The following is a 21,626-nucleotide window of genomic DNA, read 5'->3' on the forward strand; positions in this document are numbered from 1 at the left end:
GATCTTATTCAAGTCGCCTAAAGGCATTTGACATGACTTACATTCATTCCTTCGTTTCGTTATGGAAATGCATTTTTAACCCAGGTTATAACATAGTACAACACCTGTTAGTAGTAAAAGCCGACTAAGGGCCTAGTTCTGTAGCCCAGTAACTCTCCTTACTAAAGAAAACCTGTGCTACTTACCGACCAAAAAAAAGTTTTGATGATATTTTAAAAGATATTTATTAGCTTTTAGCAAATAGGATATCTGCGTTTAGGTAAATGTCGGTAGATATGTTAATGAATGCAATAAATATTTTTATACAAAAATAAATATAAAGCTATGTTAATTTAGCTAACAGTTCTCAGAAAAGTGTTCAATAATAAACTGGACATGTTAATGGCCCCGACATGGAGCATGAAGAGTACTTATTTAAGTATATAGATATAAATACACACATACAAATACACAAATAAAAGTAGTTTTGATATTTACTTAAAATATAAGCATATTTGGTTATTGTTCTTCTATTCTTGTATATTTAGAAGGCAATACTTAGTATATTTACTTCATATCGATATGTTGTAATGCTTATGTCCGCGGTTATTTAGGTAGGTACCTACTTAAGTTGAGTATTACTTATTTCTTTATTACTTTTTCTTACATATTTATACACCTTTCTTACAATTTATAGTCTTCTCTGTTCATGTTGTAGGTTATTACTTCTGACTAGCTTGCTACTGTATACACGTCCTCTCAACCTATCGCCGTTGACTGTAAGAGATCCCTACATGGGATAAGTCCGACGTTGTACAATGTATTTTTCTTGTATTAATTTTGATTAATGTACTTGTTTTCGTGCAATAAAGTTATTACAAAAAAAAAAACAAACAAACCTATCGATCTGAATGATCGCTCAGTTTTACCCGAATGTTGATTGGTAGGAATGGTCCGCCATATTGGTAATTACAGCTTTAATCAATAAAAATCTTTTTATTTGGTAACTTTTCAACCACTGGGTTATATTTCTCAAACATGTGGCCGGTCCCATAAATACATAGTTGAAGAAGCAGAACACATAAAGTTATGATAATTACTTACCATAAAAAGTGATAATAAAACAACTTATATTTACAATGTTCATTTGAGGTTTTCCCGCTTTCGTCCTCAGATGAAGCGTTGAGCAGGGTCTGTTTCTTCTCCTTCGGATTTCGTTGTCAGCTTATCAGACCGCTGGTACATATATCATATTCCTTGACGACATCAAGACCTAACTTTTGCCCCTTCTGCCACGAGTACAGGACCAAGCTGAAGTGGCACAGCTGGACTGTACCCTTCGCAATTTACAGAAGCAGTGAATACCTACAATAATATGATTAGTCTGTGCTAGTCGCTCGGCTTCGCTCGGGTAAAACCATATACTAATTAACTACACCTAGACTTCCCTCAAGAATCATATAATCTAGTGGTGAAAAGCGTACAAATTTCCGTCTGGTACTTTGAGTTTATAGCGTTCATACACACAGACGCGACATAGGGAAAATTATTTATAGCTAGCTGATGCCCGCTACTTCGTTCGCGTGGCCGAACAATTTTTGGTAAGGAGTCAAAATTATTAGAAAAAATTAACTGTATAGAAAAAGCGTAATAATACCTATACAGAAAATGCTCATACGACTGAAATATATATTTCGTTATTTCTATATTTCCTATAGTTTAGCCGCATCAGGTGTTCCAGATCTTCGATTTTTATATCTCAACAGAAAATGCTCATCAGGCTGAACAACTTTTGTTAAGGCGTAATTCTATATTTCCTATAGTTTAGCTATACCATCATTGTTCTCCATCATGTGTTCCAGTTTTCCAAATTATTTATACCCTATATTTTGCCCAGGCTTAATAGTTATATAACAAAAAAGTTTCATTCAAAGTCGTCGAGTAGTTCCGAAGATTAGTACACGCTAATCTTAAACAGACAGACATACAGACAAAGACAGAGTTTTTTTCAAATTCTTTGTCTGTTACTATGACTCTATCGCCTAATTTTGTTATTATGTAAATATATTCAATGTTCAGGATTTTCTACTCTTTTATTATATGTATTGATGAATGTAGAGATACGATAGCAACATTCAATAAAATTTTTCAATAGTATCGCGTTGCAACACAAATAAATAATGGACCGTATGTTTGTTTTACTGTAAGTTAAGCACTTCGCGTTAATCTGACACGCCTATTGTCGGACATGGTCACAGCCAACGTCAATAATACACCTATAACTATTTATTTAGGAAATTTTCCGCGCATTAACCGCAAACACGCATCGTCAAAAAATTTGTACCTAAGTAGGTACTATTTGTATTTCTGACTAGTAAAGAATAATGGTCGCACGCTTGTGTCAAATTTTGTTTTCCTTTATCTGTATATACAACAGAACTTTGAATTACAATTATATATTAAAATAACACAAAATTTACAAATAAAAAACCGCCGCACCGAGGCCACGTGCCCACAATGCTGGCAGCATTTCCTCTCTGTACTGTCAGATTTATACGCTTAGCAAAGAAAATAATTTCGATTACAAAACTTAACAAATTACCTACGCCTACGGAGAAGAACATAGGGTGCTTTTCATCCTAGAAAAGAGCACTTTTCCCGTGGACACGTGGGCGAAGACGCAATATATATTTTTTTTCACTTTTGGGCAATGGCTTCCCCTCTACTTCTTAATACAACCATCTCGTTTTCTTTTAAGTAATTTTATATAATAAAAACAATCATTACAAATAATCGCTTATACCTAACATTAAATAAAGCCGGAATAACCTCATACCTTTTAAAATATCCTAAATTAAAAATATACCAAGTTAGATCGCTGATATATTGACTCGCGAATAAGCACATAACTGTTTACTTACAAATAAAAAACATGCGTGAACAAATATCGCATTCGTGACGGGATAATTGCGAAGTAGGTATTTTCAATAATAAGTACCTACTTAGGTACAATGAATCACCGGTCCTGGAAAATTTTGACAATAAAATATTATACCTATTAAATTAATTTGTTATTTGTTGATTTGGTAGGCAATCTCTGTGTCTTAGAAGGCAATAATTATATTTATTAGAAGTAAATAATGGTATTTGCATTATCTTATCAGAAATTTTCAAACTTTTTCGAAGAAGGTGAGTGATGAAGATGAAGCATATGTTCTTCGTGTAGGCATTGAATTAACAGTTAAAACAATTATTTTATACACACTAAACACAACTGTTCAAAATCAATTAAATCATAACAAACAACTTTTCAAATGACGCGTTTTTTTGTTATAAGGCTGTAGATATTATATGGGTATTTAGTTTCTCAATACAATCAGATTACAGAAATATTCTCAAATCCAAAAATAGAGGCGAATTTGCAATAAATTTGGGTAGCTTGACGAGCACTTGACTGTATCGAGGACACGATCAAATATAACGAGCTGTTTGAGAATTTATCACCATAGACTGTCGTATGTGCGGAATGCTTTATTAGCGAATACAATATTACATTGGCAGTTAATCTGTAGTATTTTACATATGTATTCAAGGAAGTATCTGGGCTTGTATTTAATGGATCATAAAACTGCCTCACTGCCTGTACTAGATTAGAGATCTCATTCCCGCATATCTTTTGCACGTATTGGTATTTATGGAAAATTATTATTTGATTTTACATAAATTAAGGGTAGTTAAATGATTCGTTCGATTCCGTTTTTAATTTACTGATTATTAGAATTAACACATTACAATAAAAATTAAGTACATGCATTAAATATATTAGTGATGACAATAGGTATATACCTATTGATAACATACAAGCTATGGAATATTCCGCCGATAACCTATACACCGAATATATACGTTTTTAATTGCAATTGCACATCGACGTCAACATCCACTATATACTCACCAATAAAATAAAGTCAACACCTCATTAACCTATAGGAACTTAATCGTACTGACACAAGTTGCGACAATTTTACTGGCTAGGTTGTTAAACTTGTGTTTACTCCACGGACTCCACTCCAATATTTAAAAAAGAAAAGGAATCACACTATCTATTAGTGAAAACCGCATGAAAATCCATATAAAGAAATCGCTTTTGTGTTTAATGAGAAAACACAGACATACTTGTTTTATAATACTTATATAAGGATTAATAATACCTACACATGTATTTAGGTGGCTAACCACTGCGCTTCTTGCGTTTCATAGTATTAAACTTTACTGACAACTATTATATTGCGATGCTTTTAGTGTCATAAAAAAGAGTTTACAAGTGCTTGACCTTAACAAAAGAAACCGGTTTTTTTCACTTCTCATTACTCTAAGGTGTTTTTATTGGCAACGTTTTTATAGCCGAAACCGCGTTACAGACTATTATAAAATGGTACTCTATTGAATTATTTATATTATTATAAAGACATAGTAAAAAGTTCAACAATTCTGAGAATTGTTTTGGTCGTTATATCCGCATTTTTGTAAACATTCCAAAGTCGCTTAGATCTATATCAGCTAGGTACGATTTTCTATATCTTAGCTTTAAATTTAGTAATTTAATGCTGAACAGAATGAAACATTGCAAAGAGATTGATTTGGTTTGATTGGTTTTATTAGTCTTATTCTTGTGTCGTTGTGTGTACGACCTACCTATTTGGTGTATGATATATACCTAGTGTGTTATATACCTACCTACCCATTTGGTGATTTGTTTGGATCCTTCACATGAATAAATTCGAAATGAATGAAAACTGGGTCACCTGCGCCAGAGAACTCGGCTCCAGTTTCACATGGGGTTTATACCTACCTATTTTGTTTCTGAATCTGTTTTTGTATATATTTTCCGTACCTGTTCCGTGAAAACATGAAGTCTAAGCATTGTATGATATCGCAACAGCACGCCACACTACGCCGCGCTACGCCACGCTTCGCCACTTTCTTTCTTATTCGAGCGCTTTTCTATTTCTGTCAGTCTACCTATTTCTTTTCAATTTTGCATAATATAAACCCTTGCGTCCGTTACTTGGCCGTTTGCATTTTAGCGTCAACCATCTTTAGGACAACGATCGTCTTCCTGCACAACGTCAATTGCTCGCCACCAGCTCGCCGCTGATTCTGCCCTGATTCCTCACATCCTCCTTAAAGAGCATTGTATTCTGGTTAACCCATTTGCGAATATGTAACCGGCCCTCAACCCTATTCACCCACAGATTGTTAGATCTGATCGGAACATGTAAAAATTCTTGACCGCCTGGATCGTCGGAGGCCGATCCTGGGTGCACAGCACTGGGTCACGCATATAATACGAATGCATTGTTATCAAAGCTAAACGTGTGTATAAAATTGTACAAAATTTTTCCAATCATATTGTAGAATCAGTCTTTGTATATATCGACGGTGCATTGATCAACGGCGTCGTTTTGTAAAACTTCCCCGTGACAGACGTGACGTGGCGTGACGTGACATGAAATAATCCACCATTCGTTTCATAACACTTCAACTAGAAAAGAAAAATAAACAACACACGTCATTGACGAAAATAGCATTCGCGGAGACATAAGACTTATTTATGTAACAACTGCAAATGCAGCTATTTTACTGACCGCAAAACAAAACAAATGCTAATGCTTCTTCTTATATCTTCCCCACTTTTCTCGGGACAGCATGCCTCCGCGCAGGACTTTAATTTAGGGGCTAAAAAATCGCGACGTCGCGAAGAAAAGGGAAATCTGGAAAATCTGATACATATAGGTACTAGAGCGCTACACATATTGCCAGTCTGTTGAAAAATCAATGAGCCGTTTTCAATTTAGACTTGTCACTCGTCCGAATTAAAAGATGAGTCACGTAATGTACATGCACAGCAACAACACAGCTGGTTTGGTCGTGAGATGAATTGTAGTGTTGTGATGCCAAATAATTATCTATCGTTTTGAGATGGCGGCATTCATATTTAGTTATTACTAGCTTAAATTTTGCCCGCGGCTTCGCCAGTTATTATGAAATGTAGGTTTTTCCTCCTATCAGGTCATTTCCTCCTACATACTTCAAGCTCAAAACTATACATGTAGGTACTTATGCAAAATATCAAGATTTTTTTGAGTAGATAGAGCGTGAAGAGGCAACAAATAAACAAACTTGCTTTTGCATTTATAATATTGGTTAAGATTGGGATAATTAAAAACAAAATCTTTTTTTGTGTCTATTAAGTTTTTCATTCAAACACTGCATTATGGTTTTAATAAAACAAAAATCTCACGAGACTGGTAATAAAATTGTATTTGAAATAATATTTCCAAAGAAACAAGTCCTCAAATAGTCGCGTTCATTTTCGCATTTTATTTTTGCATTTCTACTTATTTTTAACCCCTACACAAAAAGTGGGGTTTTATAAATTTGACCGCTAAGTGTAACCTGTCTGTCTGTGTACGTGGCATCGTAGCTCATCAGCGGGTCAAAATCGGTTCAGCCGTCCAAAAGTTGTAGCGAAATGAATATCGAATTTTTAATTTGTCTGACAATTAAACTTGTTTTTGTATCTACTGGTGATGTAATTATTAGCATTTAAATTTATATTGTAGATTTGTACTGCGACACTGTTAATCTTCTAAATAAACAAAATAAACGTAATAGGTAGTAAGTAGGTACCTACCTGTTGTTTAATCGTGCAAACCTCATCGAAATTTGTGAAACGGTTCGTCACGATTTGAGTGTCTAAACAAGTCTTTTCTAATAAATATGTTAGTGGGAAGTGTTTTCGGCAAACGTTGCGAATGACATACGAATGACTGCTAAACTAATAACCTGTCCTAGGTGAGCGACGGACCGCTGCACAACGCTGTGCGTTTATGAGGGAGAGCGGAGATCATAGCCAAATAATCTCAGTAATATTATAATGGCGAATGTTTGTATATTTGTTATTCCTTTACAGCGGCGCCAATTTTTATGAAATTTGAAATGAAAATTTTTATGAAATTCTTATGAAATTTGTTGAAGTAGCTGATGCCTTGGATTATAAATAGGTTAAAATAAGTTGGTGATTTCCGTAGGAAAATAGTTAAATATAATTACTAGCTGCAGCTAGTATCGTACTTTCGTACGTGTGATAGGTACACAGTGCTTTATACAAAATCTGCATACGACGATAAATAAAAATATTATATTATATTAATGGGTTATAATGTAAAATAATATTTTCAATAGGTCCATAAATAATTATAACCACGTCCATCAAATATTTACATTTGCAAGTAGTTCGTATTTTTTTTAAACAGAATCATATTTTCTGCCAGTCTGCATTATAAACACTTTTTTTTAAAGAATACCATTTGTGTTTGGATCTGTCTAAATGACGTTTGTATGCAGCGAGGTTCACATTTATTTCGCCCGGGTTATAATAATTCGCAAGGGACCAATGGATTTTCATACAATTTTTCAGGCCGGTTTTTGTTCGAAATCATTAGACGTATTTTCACTTAAATTCAAACAAGGAATTTTATTCTTTCAGAGCAGATGTCGTATAAAATAAACTGTATTTTTTTTATTCTAACATATTTTTTTATAACCTAAATACAGTTAACATCCCACTAATTTCTGAGAGCGGCAAGAACGCTGTAAATAATGCATGACATTTAGTGTTTTCCTATAAATATTTGTGTTGGCAAGAGTAGGACTCTAAATTACCTACGCTCATTAGTACGTAATAAAACTACTTACTACCAAAGTACTTAATCTCCCTTTACACCCGACCTGGGACCAGTGTCGCAGTCCGGCATAATGACCACTACGGAGGTCGTCATTATGTCAGTCTAGAAGTCCCTAAAAAGACAGCCCAAAGGCCGATGTAGGAAAAACCGAGTCAAGTGAAGTTTCTCCAACCATAGGCTGTGTGACTCCGGTCATGCATTCTAATATAAGGCTCATTCGTTACCGTGCCCCAAGATTAAGGGCATAAACGCGGGGCCAACGATAGAATTAATAACTACAATTGGACTAAAAATATATCCGTTTCAACTCGACAAAAGGAAGAATGTATTTTTATATCGCCAATCTATATGTGAGGATATGTCCTCCCATAGAGGTTGTAAGAGTCAATTAAAGGTTTAAAGCCTTGGTAGCTAAAAGGCAACAACGCCGTTACCAAAAAGGTTGACACTCAGGAGGTCGGTATTTTTTAATCCTAAGTAGTTTGGTTATCCCACAGCTGGCCATTCCCTGCTCCCCTTCCTATACTAAGTTATTTATTACCAATAAAATATTGTTCTTTATTATGGTGACAACGATTTTATAATTACATATGTGGGTGGTGGCGGCGTTAGTGCATAATTTAGGTAGGTACAATGTATACTAACATGTGATTGAATTGTAGACTAGCCCAGCAACCTATATTAGCCCTAGCATAATGATATAGTCAAGCGAATTGTAACGTAAATCGTAAATCACTGTATACTATAACTGTATTATAACTGTAAACTGTAAATCGTTTTCAGCACTATGCTACAGCCCGATAAATAAGTAAAATATTATTTTCACTTTTATTTATTAAATTTTTCTTATTTCTATTTGCAGGAGAAATTAGAATGGAAAAGAAGACAGAGTGGGCCTATGGTCAACCCTTCATTCGAGCCCGACGACTTTGCTCCACAAAGGTAGGTACTAGTTTTTTTTAGTCGTTGTAGTCCCGCTCTATTATAGGACCACTCCATATCCTTCCGTGGATCTTGGACTAATGGATAAAGGCGGTAGCTGAAAGACAACAATAGCGCTACGTAGGGTCGATGTCAGACAGGCGGCTGGTTGTAAATATTCAATAAATACAGCGGAATCTTCAAAAATTATCATCATTCATCATCATTTCAGCCTCTTTGGGCCCACTGCTGAGCACAGGCCTCTCTTGGCGTACGCCAACCTCCTCTGTCCTGTGCCTCTCTCATCCATGTACAACCAGCGACTTTTATTATATCGTCCGCCCATCTCATCGCAGGTCGCCCGACTCCCGACACCTCTCTCGCCGGCCCTAGGCCACCATTCAGTCAGCACTTTACTTCACCTGTCACTTTACGCCGACGTGCCAGGTGTCCGGCCCAGTTCCACTTCAGGTTCATGACCGCGTCTCCCACGTCCCGTACTTTGGTACGCTGTCGGATCACGGTGTTTGGAACGCGATCTTGCAATCTGATATCGAGCATGGCCCGCTCCATGGCTCTCTGTGCGACTCTCAATTTGTACACAGACTCTCAATTTGTACACAGTCTCCTTCGTGAGCGTCCATGTCTCGGCACCATATGCCATGGTGGGCAGGACACATTGGTTAAATAAGCGGGTTTTTAGGCATTGTGGAGTGAGTGAGTTGACTTTAATATGTCACCCATTTTGTTAAAAGCCGCCCATCCGAGTTGAATTCTTCTGTCAATCTCGTTGTTCTTTTCCTTTTTCTTATTTTTCTGCTTCTTCTTCTTCTTATTTCTGTATCTTCTAATTTTGTAGCCTTAGTGCTTGTCCCAGATACACATACTGATCAACTATATCCAACCTCTCTTCTTTAACTGCAATATGGGGGTAATATCAAAAATTATATTATTGTTTATTTTTTGCTCTAATGTGGCCATGCTACCGGGCTTTTCAGCCCCGAATGCAATCGGGAGCCAAAGAAGATGAGAGAGAGAGTAAGTGCTCATGTTTCAATGTATTAAAATAGTGCCTTCCAAACTTTGAAATCATGATTTGTTTGAAAAACGAACACACTGGCCTCACAAGAACTGCCAACCCTGTACTTTACTATTCGCGACAATTTCTATTAGAAATTCATGTCTCTAATTAATAGGCCTGTCGATAATGATGTGCCGTGCCCGGGAGCGTGTCCATTTTCACAAAATAAGAGAGAACGTGACCGAATTGAAATATATGGAGAAATTAGTTTAATTAGGAAAACTTGCCTGAAATGGGGGATTACACATGTAAATTTAAGATATAACTCCTTAATTACGGCTGCTACAAAAAATCTGAGAGTAGACGTAAAATCAGCGCACCATTAATACACTAGAGTAGAAAATTGTCATGCAACAAAAAAATTTTAAATTTTGTTAACCTATGTTAGCAAAATATAACCTATCGAATTTTAGAGGAAATGCACGATTTCGTCAGTAACTTTTGAGAGTGAATTTGTTTATGGTGACTAGACTCGGTGAATAAATAATTAAAACAAACATTTAGGCCCCCTCATACCGCTCGCTAGGCGCGATAACGAATTTTTGCGTACAATTAACAACTAATTTTAAAAATTCACGTTAGTTTACCCGCAATTTGTCCCGTCTCGTTTTCCACGATGTATCCTATCCTGTGTCCTGCAATGTGGCCCATCTTGTTTCCCGCAAAGTATCCCATCCCATTTTCTTTACCACGGCCGGTTTCCTGAGACATATTCCGTCCCGTGTCCAGTTCTATTTCCCGCTACGTGTCCCGTCCCGTTTTCTGTGTCCCGCTCTATTAAAGACATTAAAGACTAAATTTTCATAAATCCTATACGACTAGGACAAGTCACAAATTTAGCTTCCTGCTAATTTTCATCTTTATTGGCTTAGTGATGAGTGAATGATTTTCTCTTTTTTTTTCTAATTATTATGTTACGGCTAAACCCCGAAGCCGTCTAGACATAGGAGCAGCATTTTGCACATGGTTACACCTAGGTGTTACCTGCCAATCTTTAGTTAGACTTAGGACTCAAATTCGCATTTTCAATGAGTATTTTTACTTCAAAAAGTAAGGTAAATAATAGATAAATAAAGTAATCTGATTGATCTGACAGTTGTTTCTCACAGTGGGTAGCTCTTGAAACCCTGACTCACTTTGGACGCCGGTCGTCAACCATTGACGCCAATTTATAACCTATTGTATTGTTACAACAAAACGTAACCTAAAATTATATTCTTACCTAATGGTATTATGTGTTATTATCAACTGAGCTATGACAATCAAAAATTTCAATTAGGACAAAATACATGGAAAGCAATTAGGTGTAATTATTCTTATATTTGTGAGCTGTTTGTATTGATTTAAGCTTTCACATTAGTGACTTTTTGTTGTATTAATAACTGTTCCGATTTTCACAAAACTTGATAGAAATGAAAAATATATTTTCAAGCAAAATTTAAATTTAAAATAATGATGTTATGATAAACGACGAACAAATATCTAGTTCGGCAATAGTTATAGTCTGTATTCAAATGAAATACTTAAGTAACTACGACAATATTGTTTTACATTATTTGATAATTCATTGATTATTATTGTAATAACGTTTTGGGATACAAAAAAACATAAGTTTGCAATCGGCAACGCCGTAATGTACTTACATAGTGTACCTGTAATTATATCACAATACACTTACCTAAACAAAATTATCAAAATAAATTTGGTAAAACATCACTTCACCACGACATTATAATCTACACAGATATTCCATTACCTGAATTCAAATACCAAAATGTCAAAGAAAATTTATAAATAAAGAGAATCGATAAGGTTGGCAACGAGGCGTTACCTAGCAATAATAGGGTCGCTACCCTTGCATGTCCACATGGCCAGTGCGCTACACCAAACGGGCTGTTTAGACCATTTTTCAATTAACAGATTCAATAATACAGTCCATAATGTAACGTCCTAAAGTCCAGACCGCGAGTGAGTGACATCAACTAAAGATCTGCAGACACGGGAGCACGTCTGCTGATCTCCTTATTATTACATAATTATGTCTTGCCAATACTGTGATTCCGTGTCAAGGTCGCCAATAATAGATTTAGAATTTTTCGCATAGAATTAGATTAAAACCAAGAAAAATAGTCACGATGGAGGTGTCAGTTGCTGATGTGGACACGAGTTGAGTATTTTGAGCCCGGGTAAATTTGTGAACTTACGTAAATTCATTTCATTTCACCAGAATGACCCATCGACATTAATTTAGGTAATCTTGGATGATTATCTTTATCTATATATGTATTTAAGTTTGTAAAAATATAGTATCGTTGCGTTAATATCCCTTATAATAACTCTTACTTTACTACTCCATATTTTTGTTAGTATCCCTATTTTATTTTTTGTTTTCTCAGAGGAGATAAATTTTATTGCTTGTGTTGCAGATTGTACTTGGGGTGGGATTTATCACTCAACTTAGACGTTAACTTTTTTACCTGCGCAGAATAACTCAAAGTGCGCTATTTTGTCTAAACGACGTGCCATCGACGCGCGTGTTAAAATCAAAGTCATAACTGGCTGGTGCAACTCACCCTTAGTATAATAACACAGTCGCAGACGTAGAAATACGTAGTGGCACACCCGTAAGTCCCCTACAGAATTTTCTCAAACATGTGGGTGCAGCGTGATCATTGCCAAGAAATATTTTTATGCACTTTCTTTTTATGATCATGACGTTTTTCGTTGTCTAGGATAGAATTCAAAGAGACTTCAAAAAATAATTTATTTCGCTATTCTGTGTTCTCAACAATTTATAAGAACCGTACACCTACTACGATAGATACTTATAAATAATCCATTATTTCTGGTTTTATGAATAAGTATCCTAAACAACACCCGTAGGTATATACACAACACCCTATACGGCTAGAAGAAACCTTGTATAATTATTAGTATAGATTAACGTATCTAGAGTTGAAAGTGGTTGTGGTGTAATAGTTATTAAGACGTTGTTACGGGGTTAAATCTGACCTCAATTGATAAAATAACTAAATTAAAATATATATATATATAAAATATTTGTTTGTAAAAAAAAAACAGAATAAACAGACACACGTAGGTCACGGCGTAGATATACGGCAATACAATAATGATAACAATTATAGCGGTTAGATCTAAATAGTGAGCGCCGGACTGAGACAGCACGCAGTCTAACGATAAAGTTCGCACGAGGTTAGCGTGGCTCCGGATTCACAGCGTAGGGGTAGGAGGAAATTCGCAGGAAACGCCGCGTAGGGAGCTCCAATCGGGAGCATCCAATTCGTAGGGTATTCATGAAATCCACATTTTCATCCAGTCAGAGCCTTGCCCGTGAGGAAACCGACGCATTTGCAGAACGCAAAATTGGTGGTCGGCGGTTCTTTCACAAATCAGGGATTTGTTAAAAACAAAGAAAATTATATGACTCATCATAAAGGATACAAAAAAAAAGCAAGAAATTATTAAAGATTTTTTATTTTATTAGACGAATTTAATAGGCAGAAAGATTTAAAATATTTAAGAAAACAAAGGTTCATGGTGAACATCCGCCATCGATCGGTCTAAAACTTATTAACAAAATGAAATAATCGTAAATTACCTACCTATAATAAAAATCAAATTAGTTCATCAGAATAAGAAAATTGCAAAATACAATTTAGAATAACAATTACCGTTAAGTTTGCGAATTACATTTATATATGTTAATGTGCAATAAATATTAAAACAATATCATTTACATAACATAATGAAAGGATTTGCTACTAAATGAATGAAACAATTTTAGGTGGCCACACCCTAAAATTTTAAACTGGAACGTTAGTATTCCAACCCACCAAAATTATAATAAAACAAAAATTTGGGCTAGATAGTATAACGATTTACTAATATAAATACACGAAACACCTTCCCAATGATTTACTATACATATAATAGAGTACTTTATGAAAATATGAGACAACAATTTAGATCGGAAACAAAGAAATTCCTAAAAGAGCACAATGACGTACGTATTCGTAAAAGGTATACCTAGCCTTCAGTTATAGTTTTTAAACACTCCAATTGATCGAAAAAATATCGAGCATATACAGACAAACATCAATACGTGCGCATACGCACTGTCACTGTCATCAAATCAATTAGACAGGTCAGATATCTAACGTAACGCACGTAATAGGTACCCTCAAATCCGACAATAAAAAAAAAACAAGTGACATTCATATCATGTTTTGATTTATTTATTGATCAATTTAAACAACGTATCAACGCCCACCTATGTACTGAAAGGTCGCAGGTTCGAATCCTGTTGGTGCCACGTGAGTTTATAAACCAATCTGACTCATGTACATATAGTAAGTTTTCGTCGACCACCACTTGGTTCCGGTGAAGGAAAACATCGTGAGGAAACCTGCACTCTAGTCGATAATTTATCATCCAGTGTATAAAATGTAAACCACTATAAAAAAACATAATAAGTAAACCACTGTAAAAGAAAAGTAAAGTCTGAAATACGACTGTAGGAAGGAAAGATCGTATAGAATATAAATTATCGATGGCGCGTGTAAAAGACCTGTGCGTTGTGTTACAGTTTGTCGCCGGTGAAGGACGAGAAGGCGCCGGGCGCCGACAAGGGCATCTTCCTCATCAGCATGGACAAGGACGGCCAGGAGACTGAGGAGTACGAGCCCTATGAGAACAGGGTCGTTGACCACCCCACTACGTAAGTAACACAGACTCTACTCATAGACCATAAAGCCTATGTTTGAGTGTTCTAATGTCAAGGTCTCTATGACAGGAGACGTGGGAATAAAATACAATCTGGTGGAAGTAAATGTGAACCTCGCCGGATCCAGACAGGTCCAAACACAATTGGCTATTTGACTGGGTATAAAATATATCCCTTTCTTTATAGGTATTGAAATACCCAAATAAAATGATTAAACGTAAATTTAAATAATCAGTTTTATTAATGACAACATTAACATTTTTTGGACTCCATGATCCGTCACGTCGTCACGTCACAATACATCATTGTCATACAAGCTCCATAGTATAAAAATTAAATGTTGTTTTTGACATAAGAAAAAAGTATCTGATTTGATTATTTGTTGTCCTACATCACAGATTATTAAAATACTTCCAGTACCTACTCGTTCAAGGTAATGACAGCAATTAAGTAGTTCCTTTTTTTTAACAGAACTAATAATGCAGACTGGCAGAAAACTTGATTCTATCTTTAAAATAACAACTGAGATGAATATTTGATCGAATATTGCTGTAATTATTCATTAAGTACAAATTTTTATTTTTTATTATCTGCTTAAGCATATGCCGTATAAATCACTATATACAACTTTTTGAATTAAAGAATGTACTTGTACCTACGATCCACAATATACAATACAATAACAGATAGACAATACAATAACGTTATAAATGGGTTATTTCTATTACAAACGGTCATTTTTCAACACAATTGTTTTTGAGAAAGTCGGCTATTACAAATGTTATTCAGAAATGACATCAACTTAAGTTTAAAACTGCAACACAAAACAATTTATGGTAGGTTTATTGTCAACGTGAATAATCCAGAAGTTAGTACATATCATCCCATTGTATTTTTTTGTAGGATTAAAAGTCGGTTATACAAATCAAATTTAAAAATAACCTAACAAATAAATGTCATTGAAGAATAGGGTGCCTCGATTTCTTGATCATTAACATTTTGGAACTCGGCAATTTTTAGCATCAATTTACGTATTTCATCCTAAATTTAAATTATTATTGTTTCTTTTAGAGTTTGAATATCTCTCACCGTGCCAAAGTATCAGTTTCACGTCTTATTTATTAGATAAACAAAACCCAAACGGGAGATCATAACTAACATGAAACTAAATCAAGCATAAAAATACTCCTTAGAAATAAAATAATCAGTCTGTGTATAAAACAGTTTATTGTAACTAGTTCCTTCTGCCGGTAAGTGTGGTCATATTTAGCTACACGTCCAGAACAGCGCATATCCGCCTCTTATTAGGATACTACCCATTCATAGGTTTACGGCCAGTATTCGCCCAGTTTCTTCCCAAAAAGTCAGCTGAATAGGTGTTAGCGCCCGACTGTTTGGGCAAAAACTGGGCAAATATGAGGCGTAAAACCATCTTAGATACTACCCGACGGCCTCAGCAGAATTAAAGCAGCGACAACAGTGAATCATGTACTTGACATTCTATAGTCTGCTTCCTGGCTCCGCTTCCATCGAGAGTACCTACCAAGGCTTTTTCCTACTACATCGCCTGTACAACAAATGAAAGCGTTCATTGACACGAATCACCAAAGTCTGTTGTAGGCATCGAGTTTGGTACAATGTAGAATAATGTAGGTATTTCGACCAACTCTAAATGGAAAACTCTTTTGACACAGTTCAAAAAATTTAAATAATTCCCTACGAATAAGATAATTTACTTGTTTTTCTAATGGTCTTAAGAAGCATGTGGGTAGAGGTATATGTAATGTATTTCATTTCACAAAAAATCCAATCGAAAGTTGTTATTTACCTTATTCTATGCTAGGAATAAACTTTTTACAAATAGTTTATTTCTAGCTTTACAGGGAAAGGTAAGTTCCTGGTACAAATAAAAAAACACGGTAAAGTTGCTATTCAGCGATAATTTCGGTACTCAAAGAAAAATACTTACATCTATTTGAGAAGAGAAGTGCAGTAAGTGAGTGGCTTTACATAAAATGAAACATAAAACTTCCTAAGTGCCTACGTAGCTTAAAGGTACCTAAGTCAAGTGTGTCAGGTAGATAAGGCTAAATGATCTGTGCAGGTAGAGCACGGGTAAGGAAGGAAAAACAAGGAAAATCATAATCAAAATTGCTTGACGTGTTGCGCATATCCAAAATGTAACATTTAGATAAAATGTTGAGATTTTAGATAATTATGACTTCAGGTGTCATTACCTTTTACATAGGCACTACGTCGTTTTCAAGGTTCCATATTTTAATTTTAAAACTCATGCCCGCGACTTTTAAAGTACCTACACACTACACACACATAAAAGATAGCACATAAAAAATCAGGTCGTTCTGGTACTGAAGCTAACAACAAATAAACAGATAAATATTTACAGGAACACGGAAACCCTACTCCATTTGCTGAAAGGCAGTCTGGGTACCGGCATCCTGGCGATGCCGCGGGCTTTCATGCACTCGGGCTACGTGATAGGGGTCATAGGGACCGTGTTCATCGGCGTGTTGTGTACCTACTGCATCCACGTGCTGCTGGACTCATGCTACACGCTCTGCAAGCGGCGGAAAGTGCCCTCCATGACGTATACTGCTGCAGCAGAAGCCGCACTCTCCGAAGGCCCTGATTGGTGCAAAGCGTGTGCACCTTATGCCGCGTAAGTGCTGAAAACTATCGAACTATTCCAAAATAGCTGCTGCGATCACATACCCGCTTACAAGAAGCCTGAACCTTTTCTGAATCGTAATGGTCGCAGCAGTAAGTTGTACCTAAATTATGACATGATTGTAGTTAGACTCTGACATGGTCGTTCTCTGATATCTGTCTCTTTTATTTTTCAGGCATATAGTCAACGCATTTCTCTTGGTATACCAGATCGGGACATGCTGTGTCTACGTGGTGTTCGTTTCGGAAAATATTGAGCACGTCCTGAGGACACAGTTTCAGATCCATATTGAACTGATTCACGTTCAGACCATCATCCTAATACCCCTCATATTGATCAACTGGGTGCGAGACCTCAAGTACTTGGCTCCGTTCTCAGCCATCGCGAATGCCATCACAATAGTCAGTTTCGGCATGATCTTGTACTATGTGTTCCGTGTGACGCCCACGTTCGAGGGGAAGGAAGCCGTTGGGAAGTTGAAAGATTTTCCCCTTTTCTTCGGAACTGTGCTGTTCGCCTTGGAAGCTATCGGTGTGGTGAGTAAAATTTCGCACCTTTGTTTTAATTATAATTTTTTTTCGGCAGCTTCCTAGTAGGTCTAAGCGCAAAAGAATATCTCACTCATACATTTTACAAGTGAAGTTTTACGGCACTAAAAATTGACGTAAATATACCTAAGACAACAATTTCTGATATCTATGCCTAAGACCTTGCAAAGGACTGGTTGTAAAAAAATTATTTTCAGATTTTACCGTTGGAGAATGAAATGAAGACGCCTAAGTCGTTCGTGGGCAAGTTTGGTGTGCTGAACAGGGCTATGATCACAATCGTGCTGCTGTATGTAGGCATGGGTCTCTTCGGGTACATGCAGTATGGAGACAAGGCCTTAGCCAGCATTACGCTTAACCTGCCGTCCGACACTGAAGTGTAAGTTAAAGTCTATTTAGCTTCGCATTTTCACAGACTTCAGTCAATAATTCACGCCTTAACTACCCTTCGAAAGAAGGTTTAAGGCTATCAACATGAAGATACCCTTGACTGTTTTTGTTTTATTGGCTGCTTCTAGAGAGATCTATCCTAATAAGATCTGTCTACTTGCCACTTTCCTCACAACCACTTTATATGACTCCCATTCTCTTTCTAGTCACATAATTCTGTCGGTTTTCAGGATTAATTGGCCTATTGTAGTTTTAGTTTCAATAAAAAGTTGATGTTGTCAGGCTGGCGAGCGTGGTGCAGTGTCTCCTGGCGTTCGCTATCTTCATCACGCACGGGCTGGCCTGCTACGTGGCGATCGATATCCTATGGAACGTGTACCTCAGCTCCTTCGTGCACAACGCCAAGCACCGCGTTTATTGGGAGTACTTGCTGAGGACAGTCATTGTTCTCATCACTTGTGAGTTTCAATACCTAGTCCAATTGTTAATCTTGGTTTTAGCACCAACTTTTGTGATGTTCCTCTTCAATATGAATAAAATACAATGAGAGAGGGACAGTAAAATGAATAAGTACCTACCAATTTTGTAGTTTGTTAATTTTTGCGTTGCGTTTTAAAATTGTAAATAAATATTAATTTGTTGTTCTAATAAATAAATAACTGTAGGTAAGGTAATTATGGTACTTTGCAAAATTAATATAGTGCAAAACTTACCTAGATCTCGTAATACGTATGGAGCGGTCAAAGTATTAAACGTTATGTTCTACATCGCAGACGGTCTGGGCGTGGCGGTGCCGGAGCTGGACCTGTTCATCTCACTGTTCGGTGCGCTGTGCCTGTCCGCGCTCGGGCTCGCCTTCCCCGCCATCATCCAGAGCTGCACATACTGGCACTACGTTTCCAGGTCCGAGCGCATTCGCATGATTGTCAAGAACGCCTTCGTCGTCCTCTTCGGCATCCTCGGCCTCGTGGTTGGCACCTACACCTCCCTCGAACAAATCGTCTTCAAGTTCTCACAGCCCGTCAACAGTACAATCGCCGCACATTGACGCTCGTATCGAGCCGCAATGTGCATTAGCAATAAACAAAAGTGCCATCTTGAACAGCGCCCGACTTAGACGCAATGTAGTTAATCTAAATGGTATTGTTTTATTTGTGTAGGTAAGTTATCATTTTAAAATGTTTTCCATGCAATCGTTACAAATAGTGTAAGAAATTATGAATTGTTATAAATAAAATGTTGACTCTTAATTTTAATGTAAATATATCGTCGCCAAGTCGACGACCACACGTTGAACACGCCACGAGCGGGCACACGTTGAACACGCCACGAGCGGGCACATAGGCCAAGCATCTTGCGCCTCTCACTCACTGAAACCGCGACATTTTGTATTATATCATAGTGCCTATATTATTAAGAAAACAAGTATTTAGCTTGATATCCTATGACAGTGAGATTCTATAACGAGTGAAGAATGGCATTTTGTTAGTTTAAGTATAAGTAAGTACAACTGAAAAAGCTTGGGAATTGATTTAAAATCGACGTTCTATAAGCAGGTATGTACCTACATTTATAATTTTCTAAACATTTAAACTTAGGCTACTTACTGTTCATTTATCCACATATCGGCAAAAAAAATCGTTTTTTAAAATAAATAGTCTAATGACCAAGAATGACAGAATTTGCTAAATCGTGTTACCTAACTGTATAGAATAGTTCGCATGATAAATAATGACAAATTTTACAAACTTTTAATTTATGAATACAATATTAATATAATAATTATTTATAAGTAATAGATTATTATGGCAGAACAAAAAATAAATGATGTGAGTTATTGAGCTGCCAGTCTCCTTCTTACAATGTTTACCTAACTAAGTACTACCTACTCAAAATTTGTATAACCTTCCACATTTTTCTTATTTGATTTTTAAATTTATTTTCCTTGTAAGCTCACGTTTTGACATTCTTCCTATCCTTTAGTCAAATCATACTTAGTTATTTTATAATTATAAGTTTAGTATATAGATAGCTTGTCAGGATGACTGGTGCTACTCGTCTCATGTAAAGAGCGATACCATTTTGTGTTATATAGCGTTCAAAGCTTCAATTCCGTACCTGTTAATTCTATATTTTTACGTTAATAATAAAATATCCCTATTGTAAATTCTCACATCTTCTGATTTGGCCTTTCACAGCAATTTCGGAAAATCCGGTCATATATAATCGTTACTGACGCAATCTGTGATGTTTGTTAGTTAATAAAATATTATACCTACTTATATATTTATTAGGACACATTTTAGTTTAAACTGTGTTATTGTATGATGTGGTCCAACACGTCAGTGATATGATATTGTGCTCAGAGCGATATTTTGGGAACGAAACCCTTTAAATAAATAAGTTATAAATTATTAATATGAAGTTTTATTTTTAACTATTTTAACAACAGTTATTTATAACGTTATTTTCAGACGCCTAATATTGCATCCTACTATCCTATATACTTATACTAATATAAATGCGTTGTACGTGTTATGTATGTTTGTTACTATTTCATGTAAAATCTAAGTACCTACTGGACCGATTATTATAAAATTTGGTGCACGGGTTAGAATTTTACCCAGGGTACTTTTTATGCCGAAATTTCCACGGGCGCGAAGTCCCGAGGCGCAGCTATATATTATAAGTAGGTACATTGTTGATTCAAGACAACTTGGTCTAAGTTAGGGATACGTCTGTTTGTCAGATCACCTTGACCTAATTGGTATTTTTTACGCGTGTACTTAACACTTAGGTAGAAAAGTAAAGACTAGCTACCTATTACCCCGGCCGTAGGTTGATAACGTGAATTACCCACGGATTCACAGTAGGTACTTTTTTCGGGCTAAAACACCTTTAGTCTTACCTCTAGTCTAACCTACTGTGTCATATGTACTCGATCTATTAAAACTTAATAATACAGAAACGACGCATGCGGCGTGCATGACGCTGATCTACCTATTAAATCCTAATTTCCCGATGACAATGTATCTCTATAAAATCATTGGAAATTATCAAAGGGTGAAGAATTTTTCCCTGGCCATCCCTAGTTTTGTCATGACAACTTCGGAATATGTCACTGTCACTAAACCATTGGTTCTCTCGAAGTTCTGTCAAAATTTTATGACGTTACAAATAAGTGTTACCAGATACATAAAGATTGCCTTTTCTGCAACACTGCTTTATTTTTTTATCATATTGATCGTTAAGATTTAATATAGTCAATATTTTCAGAAATTCCTAAAAATATTTTTTATATAACTCAGCGGCATAAAACACTAACCATTCACAGCCGACCAACAATTTAATAAGAAATCGTGGAGAGCACGGTGATATAATGTGGAAGGAATCCGCTCCTAAAGCTCCACATTAGGATAAGTAGGTTGCAAAGAGACTTAAATCAAGCGTTGAAACTTTTGGAATAATTTATTTTAGCAAGATTCGTAGGTGCAGTAGTTTGATCGCTATGTTAAAGTCGAAA

The 21,626-nt window shown here is 36.0% G+C and overlaps 1 protein-coding gene and 1 long non-coding RNA gene across 2 annotated transcripts in view; one reads left to right on the forward strand and one right to left on the reverse strand.

Annotated features, from left to right (window-relative positions):
- LOC128682867 (uncharacterized protein) overlaps positions 1-20,521 on the forward strand; it is a 42,267-nt gene extending 21,746 nt beyond the window's left edge. Inside the window, exons 2-8 of the mRNA XM_053767826.1 lie at positions 8,593-8,672; positions 14,339-14,470; positions 16,884-17,156; positions 17,341-17,701; positions 17,911-18,092; positions 18,386-18,561; positions 18,877-20,521. Coding sequence (XP_053623801.1) covers positions 8,593-8,672; positions 14,339-14,470; positions 16,884-17,156; positions 17,341-17,701; positions 17,911-18,092; positions 18,386-18,561; positions 18,877-19,151 — 1,479 coding nt within the window. The 3' untranslated portion in view covers positions 19,152-20,521. The remainder of the gene's footprint in view (positions 1-8,592; positions 8,673-14,338; positions 14,471-16,883; positions 17,157-17,340; positions 17,702-17,910; positions 18,093-18,385; positions 18,562-18,876) is intronic.
- Positions 8,573-12,014, reverse strand: LOC128682868 (uncharacterized). The gene is made up of 3 exons (XR_008406221.2): positions 11,411-12,014; positions 10,320-10,506; positions 8,573-9,569 (listed from the first exon to the last, which is right to left on the reverse strand). It is a non-coding gene; the product is annotated as an uncharacterized LOC128682868 (long non-coding RNA).
- Positions 20,522-21,626: the final 1,105 nt, after the last annotated feature.

This window comes from Plodia interpunctella, chromosome Z, assembly GCF_027563975.2.
Source record: "Plodia interpunctella isolate USDA-ARS_2022_Savannah chromosome Z, ilPloInte3.2, whole genome shotgun sequence".
Taxonomy (NCBI): domain Eukaryota; kingdom Metazoa; phylum Arthropoda; class Insecta; order Lepidoptera; family Pyralidae; genus Plodia; species Plodia interpunctella.